The 10000-nt window shown below is 41.7% G+C and overlaps 1 protein-coding gene and 1 long non-coding RNA gene across 5 annotated transcripts in view; one reads left to right on the forward strand and one right to left on the reverse strand.

Annotated features, from left to right (window-relative positions):
- Positions 1-10000, forward strand: part of ryr2a (ryanodine receptor 2a (cardiac)) — a 282516-nt gene that overhangs the window by 54572 nt on the left and 217944 nt on the right. For all 4 annotated transcript variants that reach the window (XM_087277000.1, XM_087277001.1, XM_087277002.1 and 1 more), the window contains exon 3: positions 3505-3609. In XM_087277000.1, coding sequence (XP_087133126.1) covers positions 3505-3609 — 105 coding nt within the window. The remainder of the gene's footprint in view (positions 1-3504; positions 3610-10000) is intronic.
- The window catches only part of LOC147841597 (uncharacterized), an 86758-nt gene that overhangs the window by 49202 nt on the left and 27556 nt on the right, over positions 1-10000 (reverse strand). The gene's annotated exons all lie outside the window — the stretch shown is intronic.

The following is a 10000-nucleotide window of genomic DNA, read 5'->3' on the forward strand; positions in this document are numbered from 1 at the left end:
AATGCTGTAGTTTTGTTCATTCACTGACCCCAGCATAGTCATGATTCTGCTACATGTTGCTATCCACAACATATTGTTAGAATGCACTGTAGCGTGTTGTATGACGTGAGCAGTGCTTAATTTGTAAATTGCGAGGTTCTGGAACAGATCGGGTTGACGGATCCAGCATGCTACTAGAAGAGGGAAAGTGTTGCGGATGAAAGTGAAGAGTGGGGGGTGGGGGTTGGAAGGTTAAAAGGTGAGGGGGAGCTTACCTGTTAACATTGGGTTGTGACAATAAGGGATAACACCAACACACATGACTACATGTGTTTTTCTGGAGCTGTTTCATTTTAAATAAACAGTTAAACAGTCAGTGATATGTTTTATAATTATTATTTACACTTTAAATACATTTTATTATTTGCATTTGATTGCTTTCCTAACCTTTTATGCTCATTTAGGACAAAATTAGTTGTGCTTAAAAAAACAAACAAACACCAAGATCGACATCTATAGATGTTACTATTAATAATTATGTGTTTATGTCTGGTCAAACACGCACCCAAAACCCAGACTTTTGCTCCGCTTCAACATCTGTACAGAATCTGTTTGGGAAACAGCGTCTATTTATCACTATGGAGCACGTCAGCTGACAGTCACGCACGGCTATATTTTTACTTTGAGGATTGCATAGGAGTGGCAAAGACACTTGTAATGAATAGGAAGGAAATCCCGCCGTTATTATATTTATTTTAAAGTGTTTTCATGCCTAAATAGAATGAAAGCACAGAACAGACTAACATTTAAGAGCACGGGGTGACCCCTGGTGGTTTGGCGGTATGGGTTGTCGGCTCTTTGTTTCTTGCCGCCCTTCAGAGCAAGACTAAAAATATGGGAGAAATACGGGAAAATACCTTTATGGGATGAAAGCGGGATAGAACTGAAAAGTACATGAGAATCCTGGGAAAAACGAGAGAGTTGAGAGGTATGGGTATCACAGATGAAAATGAGGACCGAGTGGGGGTGCGGGTGGTGGGGATTGACTGGTGTGAACGACAGTGTAGAGGTTACAAGAGGTGTTGACGATGAAAGTGAAGAGCATGGGTGGGTTTGGGAGAGGGGGATTTGTCGCAGAAGGTTAAAGGGGGGGGGGGCATACCTGTCAACATTGGGATGTGAAAATTAGGGATGCCACATCCTCCCCCACACGAATTACACAACACAAATGACTAAATATGTACTTCTGGGGCTGTTTCACTTTAAATAAACAGTTAACCAGTCAGTGATATGTGTTATTATTATTATTTACATTTTAAATACATTTTATTATTAGCATTTGATTGCTTTCCTAACCTTTTATGCTCATTTAGGACACAATTAATTGTGCTTAAAAAAAAAAAAAACACCAAGATCGACATCTATAGATGTTACTATTAATAATTATGTGTTTATGTCTGGTCAAACACGCACCCAAAACCCAGACTTTTGCTCCGCTTCAACATCTGTACAGAATCTGTTGAGGAAACAGTGTCTATTTATCACTATGGAGCACGTCAGCTGACAGTCACGCACTGCTATATTTTTACTTTGAGGATTGCATAGGAGTGGCAAAGGCACTTGTAATGAATAGGAAGGAAATCCCGCCGTTATTATATTTATTTTAAAGTGTTTTCATGCCTAAATAGAATGAAAGCACAGAACAGACTAACATTTAAGAGCAGGGGGTGACCCCTGGTGGTTTGGCGGTATGGGTTGTCGGCTCTTTGATGTTTCTTGCCGCCCTTCAGAGCAAGACTAAAAATATGGGAGAAATACGGGAAAATACCTTTATGGGATAAAAAGCGGGACAGAACTGAAAAATACGTGAGAATCCTGGGAAAAACTGGAGAGTGGAGAGGTATAGGTATCACAGATGAAAGTAAAGACCGAGTGGGGGTGCGGGTGGTGGGGATTGACTGGTGTGAACGACAGTGAAGAGGTTACAAGAGGTGTTGACGATTAAAGTGAAGAGCATGGGAGAGGGGGATTTGTCGCAGAAGGTTAAAGGGGGGAGGGGGAGGGGGGCATACCTGTCAACATTGGGATGTGAAAATTAGGGATGCCACATCCCCCCCCACACGAATTACACAACACAAATGACTAAATATGGAGCTGTTTCATTGTAAATAAACAGTTAAACAGTCAGTGATATGTTTTATAATTATGATTTACATTTTAAATACATTTTATTATTTGCATTTGATTGCTTTCCTAACATTTTATGCTCATTTAAGACAAAATTAGTTGTGTTAAAAAAAAAAAACCCTCCAAGATCGACATCTTTAGATGTTATTATTAAACTCAGACTTTCGTTCCGCTTCAACGCGTGTACAGAATCTGTTTGGGAAACAGCGTCTATTTATCCCTATGGAGCGCATCAGCTGACAGTCACGCACTGCTATATGACTGCTTTTAGGATTGCATTGGAGCGATGGCACCTGTAATGAAAAGGAAGGAAATCCTGCTGTTTTTATATTTATTTCAAAGTGTTTTCATCCCTAAATAAAATAAATGCACAGAACAGACTCAAGTTTAAGAGCAAGGGGCGACCCCTGGTGGTTTGGCGGTATAGGTTGTGCACAGGGAGGATCGGCTCTTAAATGTTTATTGCCGCCCTTCAGAGCAAGACTAAAAATATAGGAGATATACGGGAAAATATCTTTACAGGATAGAACTGAAAAATACGAGAGAATCCTGAGAAAAATGTGAGAAAAGGTATGGGTATCATGGATAAAAGTAAAGACTGAGTGGGGGTGCGGGGGTGGGGATTGAATGTTGCGAACGAAAGTAAAGAGGTTTTAGGAGTCACGGAAGATAGTTAAGAGCGGTTCGGGGGTGCGTGTGTGGAGGGGGATCGCTAAAATGAGGTGGCGGATCAGATTTCAGAGGTGCCGGATCCGTAATAAGCCCTTAATACCACAAATTAAGCCCTGGACATGTTCTCCCTGTGTTTCCCACACAGTCCAAACACATGCAGTATAGGTGAATTGGGTAAACAAAACTGGCCGTAGTGTATTTGTGTGTTTGAATGAAAGTGTATTGCTGTTTCCCAGTACTGGGTTGCGGCTGGTAAGGCATCCGCTGTTTAAAGCATATGCTGGAATAGTTGGCGGTTCATTCCGCTGTGGCGACCCTTGATAATCAGGGACTAAGCCGAAGGAAAATGTATCAATGATATTCAAATAAACAGGTAAACGATAGTTTTCAGATCTGATTCATTCTAATTCAAACCCCATCTGATTAGTCAAATTAACACACAACCAATGCATAAAATACACACATCTGTGATACATTTATTGCATATACCATCATCAGGATAATGATAATTTTGTGATGTATTGTGCAGGCCTAATATCTATCCCATCTGCAGGTCTGCTCACATCAGACACAAACATAAAGCATGTCTCCAGAAGGAGAACCGGCTGCAGTTTAGTGATCATTCAGCCCGGTAGAGTTTCTAATTTGAGCGATGTGTGTTTCCAGAATGTTCCTCCAGATCTGTCCATCTGCACGTTCGTTCTGGAGCAGTCTCTGTCAGTGCGAGCGCTGCAGGAGATGCTGGCCAACACCGAGGAGAGAGCAGAGGGGGTGAGTGTCTTTAATCCAGCACTGATATACAGCATCCACCTACACATGCACATCTGATTCAAAAGGGCGGCAGATGGAGGTCCAGAAATGTCTCGCCCCATAAAACTGCACTTTAAGGCTGATGAATTTAGCGCTTTGTACTGTTGAATAAAAAATGATTAACTCTCCTGTGAAATTTGTATTATTTGTAAACTATTTTAAACGATTTAAAACGTAAACTGTTTAAGTTTTTCCAATACATAAGAGATTTAGTAACTTAATTTCTGTTCTTTTCAATGATGGCAGCACCTAATATTTTACTACTTATTTAGCAAGATATGAGTGTTTTTTTTTGATTAGATTAGATTCAACTTTATTGTCATTACACATGTACAAGTACAAGCAACCCGGGCTCATTGTGGAAACATAGCCCTGCGGACGTTTCTGCGGACCGCGATTTACGTCCCGGGAGTTACGTATTCGAGCGGTTTTTGTTTTCGCTGATTCGCGAAATCGGGCGCCTCTCGGAAGCGCGCGCCATTCGCGCCTGCGCCCTTCTCGCGCAAAAAGCCGCCGGATCGGCCGACTCAGCCGCCCTCCTCTTCCTCCTCCTCCTCCTCCTTCCCTAAACCCAAGCGACGGTTCGCAAAAGCCGTCCAGAAAAAAAAAAAAAAAAGCAAAAGCCCTCGTCTTCGATTTCGACCGCATTTTCGGATCCCGCCGTGTTCTCGCCCTTATTTTTCGGATTCCGTTTTTTGTCTTACCTGATTTCTGGAACCGCTGTTCCCCGGACTTGATCCCAGTCGTCGTCCACCGCGGCCGGCTCCTCCTCCTTGGCCTCCGCTCTGCTGACGCAACGCTGTGAGCTGAGCGGACAAACTGGTTGCATCGGGAAAGCCCTCCACTCGGAGGCGAGTCGTCGGCCGGCGAGCGCGAAAAGGAGGGGCGGAGCGGCGCCACACCGCCCCGCAGTGTTCGCTCGAAAAAAGCTAAATGCGGCCTTACATAACTCCGGCCACGTAAATTGCGGTCTCCAGAAACGTCCGCGGGGCTACGTTTCCAGAATGAGCTTGGGTTGAGTACAAGGCAACGAAATGCAGTTTAGGTCTAACCAGCAGTGCAATAGCAGCAAGTGCAAGATACAGGTATCAGTTATAAAGTGCAGTTATAGCAAAACTATGGTGATATTTACAGATGGATGTACTATCAACATTATATACAGGTTGTATTAGCTATGAACAGAGATTTACAATAAATGAATATATGTACAGGTTGCTATTAATAATCAGAAGTGTGCAGATAGATAAACATAATTACAAATGTGTGTACATAATTACAGATGTCCATGTGCAGTGGGCATGTACCGTTCAAATAAGTGAATCAGTGCAATGAATATGAGCAAATTTTAAATGTGCAAATGTTAAATAGTGCAGTGATTGTGAGGAGAATAAGTTAGAGGAGAGTGGGGGGTGTATTGGGGGGCAAAAGAGTCAGTGGGGGGCAGAGTTCAAAAGGGAGACAGCTCTGGGGAAAAAGCTGTTCCTCAGTCTGCTAGGGGAGGCTGAAGCGCCTGCCGGAAGTGAGCAGGGTGAGAGGTGTCCTTCAGAATACTGCGTGCTCGGCGCAGACAGTGTCTCCTCTGGATGTCCCATATGGCTGGCAGTGTGGTCCCTGTGATGCGTTGGGCAGTTTTCCCCACCCGCTGCAGTGCCTTACACTCAGCAACAGAGCAGCTTCCATACCAGACTGTGACGCAGTTGGTCAGGATGCTTTCTATTGTGCAGCGGTAGAAGTTCACCGAGGCAGCTGATGAAAGCTGGTTCTTCTTAAGTTGCTTAGGCGCTGGTGAGTCTTCTTGACCAGGCTGGAGGTGTTGGTGGTCCAGGAACGGTCCTTTGAGATGTGGGTCCCCAGGAACTTGAAGGATGAGAATGCGGCCATCCCATTGATGTGGATGGGATCATGTGAGCCTGCTCGGCCTTTCCTCAAGTCCACAATGAGCTCCTTGGTCTTGTTGGTTATAGGGAGCAGATTATTGTCGGTGCACCAAGTGGCCAGATGCTGTATCTCCTCCCTGTAGGCAGTCTCATCATTGTTGCTGATTAGACCGATCACTGTGGTGTCATCTGCAAATTTGATGATGGTGTTGGATCTGTTCACAGGCCTACAGTCGATGGTAAAAAAGGGAGTAGAGGAAGGGGCTGAGCACACAGCCCTGTGGTACACCAGTGTTGAGTGTGACGGTGGTGGAGCAGATGTGGCCTGATCTAACATTCTGAGGTCTGATAGTCAGAAAGTCCATAAGTATTCAGCTTAATGTGACATTTAATGGCTTGACTAAGTTAATTGGGTTAATTAGGCAAGTTCTGTTTTTGTCTTACCTGATTTCTGGAACTGCTTTTCCCCGGACTCGAACCTGGTTGTCGTGGTCAACTCCTCTCTGCGTCTCAAGTCTGCCGACGTACACGACGAACTAACTGGACAAACTGGTTGTGTCAGGAAAGCCCTCCACACGGAGGTAAGCGTTCAGCCAGCAAGCGCGAAAAGAAACGGCGTCATACCGCCCTGTAGCGTTTAGTAAAAAATAAAATGCAGCCATACGTACCTCCGGCTACATAATTCGCGGTCTCCAGAAACGTCCACGGGACTATGTTTTCAGAATGAGCCTGGGTTCTAATATAAAGTGGGACCCGTACCTTACATTACCTGTAATGCATTGCTCCCAAAACTGCCCATGACACATGTGATTGGAGCTTTAAGTGCTCGGTCATTGTAAGTATTTCAGATGAGCTGAGTGAGGTGTTGTATTGTGCAGTTGTATTTTCAGGTCTTGTTATCGGTTTGACTGTGATTCTACACTCTACAAGTGTTTATCTCGATTATTTTGTCCTGATAAAGATGAACACTGCTGATTACAAACAAGTGTTGTGTGTCTGAAGCATTTTCACAATGATTGAAGGCTGATTTGATGCCACTCAGTTGCTATAGAAACAGAAACATCAACACAGTGTCACTTTACTGTCTGTATCATCATCAGCATCTTCCTCCTAGGAACACAACTCACTTTACTTTCACATTAATGCCTGTTTCAGTTAAAATACATGAGAATTCGGCAGTTTAAAATCATAAATAACATGTTAGATTTTTTTTTATTTAATATATGGATGACATTAACTAGAAATAAACTAGTTAGGGTGGCTCAGTGGTTAGCACTGTGGACTCACAGCAAGAAGGTCGCAGGTTCAAGTCCCAGTTGGCATTTCTGTTTGGAGTGTGCATGTTCTCCCCGTGTTTGCATGGGGTTTATTCCTCATGCTCCAGTTTTCCCCACAGTCCAAACACATGCGCTATTGGGGCACTAATTGATGAACTAAATTGTCCCTAGTGTATATGAGAGTATATTGGTGTTTTCCATTACTGGGTTGCAGCTGGAAGGGCATCCGCTGCCTAAAACATATGTTGGAATAGTTGGTTGTTCATTCTGCTGTGGCGACCTCTGATGAATAAAGGGACTAAGCTGAAGGAAAATGAATGAATCGAATAAACTAGTTAACTTCATTTAAATCTGTATTTCTAGTAACATTACAATGCAATTTAGTCAGTAACATTAATAACTAATAATAAACAATGTACATGTTAGTTTGTTTTCCTTTTTTAACATTTTTAAATATATATATATATATATATATATATATATATATATATTTTTTTTTTTTATTTTATTTTATTTATTTAAATCTAAATGTATTTTATGTAAATCATTTTATTTAAATGTTTAGATTTTTACAAAAAATAGTTGTTGAAATAGTTATATTTTAAGTTGTAATATTGTAACTTAAATAATTAATAATACTTTGGTTAATATATATATATATAAATCAATTTAAATGTTCAAATTTTTACAATAAAATCACTTTTTAAAATAGTTTATTTTTTCTTAAAATAATAATAACATAACTTAAATAATTATTAATGATTTTACTGTACTTTGAATTTACCAGATTTAGAAATAAACAATTTTATTTTTAAACAATATATAATTATGTGTAATAATAATAATAATAATAATAATAATAATAATAACAATATGAATAGTAATAATTCCTTACATTTATATAGCGCTTTTCTGTGCACCCAAAGCGCTTTACACATAGGGGGGAATCTCCTCATCCACCCCCAGTGTGCAGCATCCACCTGGATGACACGACGGCAGCCATTTTGCGCCAGACCGCACACCACACACCAGCTGATTGGTGGAGAGGAGACAGAGTGATGAAGCCAATGATGATATGGGGATGGTTAGGAGGCCATGATGGACAGAGTCCTGTGGGCAAATTTAATAAATATTGCTTATTAAATTTTGTTGATTGTCATTAGAATTACATAATTTTATTAATTATTAGCTATTCGTCAACTCATGGACCTCTACTTTATACAAACACTATTCGGCTGTGACTGAATTCAATGTATAATGGGCTAAAATTCATTAAATTATGGTCCAATTATTTATTTATTATTGAAACCTCCATGTTTCAGTGAAGTGATCAGTTTCGCCCACCTCTACTCTTCCTTTTACAGCAATGGAATAAATAAATAACAACCCTGAATTACAACCACAATAGAGAGTATGTGCTGGTGTGTGTGTGTGTGTGTGTGTGTGTGTGTGTGTGTGTGTGTGTGTGTGTGTGTGTGTGTGTGTGTGTTTGTGTGTGTGTGTGTGTGTGTGTGTGTGTGTGTGGATGAAAGAGGAGATCTGGAGGAGTAAATGCTGAGCGTAGCAGGAGCGCAGTGAGATGCAGTGGGTGTGTGAGAGAGACAGACGGATGCTGCCAATGCAGAAGTGTCTCACTGTGTGTGAAGAATCGTCACATGTGGAGGAGGAAAGGGAAGATCAAACCCGATCGCTCGCTCTGATTCACACTTTAATGGTGATGGTTCCCTTTCAGGTCCAGTTGGCTTGATCACGGAGGATGTGATGTTAGTCGCATTTATAGAAGCCTGAGTTTAGTCCTACACACTGCGGCTGATGGGTGGAGGATGAGAGAGTGTGAGCATTTGTGTGTGTGTGTGTGTGTGCGTGTGAGCGTGTGAGTGAGTGTGTGTGTATGAGATCCCTCTCTGTTTCAGTGGGTTGGGCAAACTGCAGCAAACACCCACATCACACACACACACACACACACACACTCTCTCTCTCTCTCTCTCTCTCTCTCTCTCTCTCAGTGAGGTTCAGTCCAGGTTCACTCATGTGTTCAGTTATATAAGTGCAGCGCTGCTGTTTAACACTCACCAGCATCAAACTAACCTCATATCAACAGCAGATCAGCGACAGCGTACGAGAAATAAACATATTAAACTTCTGATAGAGCAGTCTGAGTGTAACCACAGCAGTTTGCAGGAATCATTCAGCTAGAAATGCTAAATCACGTCTGTCCAGCTCCACAACAGACAAATGTTATAAAGAATCCAGACTTGATCATCCACTGTGTTCCAGGTTTCTGAAATCACATGATGTTTTTTGGACAAGTTGAAATCAAAACCATTATTAATAAAAGTTCAATGCAATTCATCTTTATTTGTATAGCACTTTTACAATGTAGATTGTGTCAAAGCAGCTTCACATAGAAGATCATAGTAAATTGAAACAGTGTCAGTTCAGTTTTCAGAGTTTAAGTTCAGTTCAGTTTAGCTCAGTTCAGTGTGGTTAATAATCACTACTGAGAGTCTAAACACTGGAGAGCAAAGTTATTGATTTGCAGGTCTACAGATCTCAAACAATGAGAGCTAGAGGTGACAGTGGCGAGGAAAAAAACTTCACCGATTGACGAAAGTGAATAATTAAAAACCTCGAGAGAAACCACACTCAGTTGGGCACGTCCATTTCTCTTATGCCTAAACACCTTGTGTAGAGCTAGTCAAGGTGCCGGAGGCTGGAAAGCTGGACCTCTGCTAAGACTTATAGGTCCATGAAGAGTCACAGGAATTAGTCTCATGCTCTCCACTCCACCATGACCACCACAGCAGCTGCCTTAAGATACGGCCTGGTCCAGGATTATGGATACCTTTGGGATCATCTCATCGCTGGTCTTGGATCGAATCAGTGACTCTGCATAGTCTGAGGGCCTCGAAATGAGTATCCCCAGGTGGAAATAGAGAATAATTAGATTAATTAAATTAAATAATTAGCGTAGATGCTGTTCGTAGTGTATATAAACGAGATGCAGAATATCATGTATCAAATCGCTAAGCAATGCACTGAGTGTATGCTTTACTAAACAGTTCTAATCTAGTTTTGAACTGAGAGAGTGTGTCTGAGCCTCGGACATCATCAGGAAGGCTATTTCAGAATTTAGGAGCCATAAATGAAAAGCCTTGACCTCCTTTACTCTACTTTGCTATTCTGGGTACTACCAGA

Source organism: Danio rerio, chromosome 12 (assembly GCF_052040795.2).
Source record: "Danio rerio strain M-AB ecotype USA chromosome 12, GRCz13ab, whole genome shotgun sequence".
NCBI classification, from domain to species: Eukaryota; Metazoa; Chordata; class Actinopteri; order Cypriniformes; family Danionidae; genus Danio; species Danio rerio.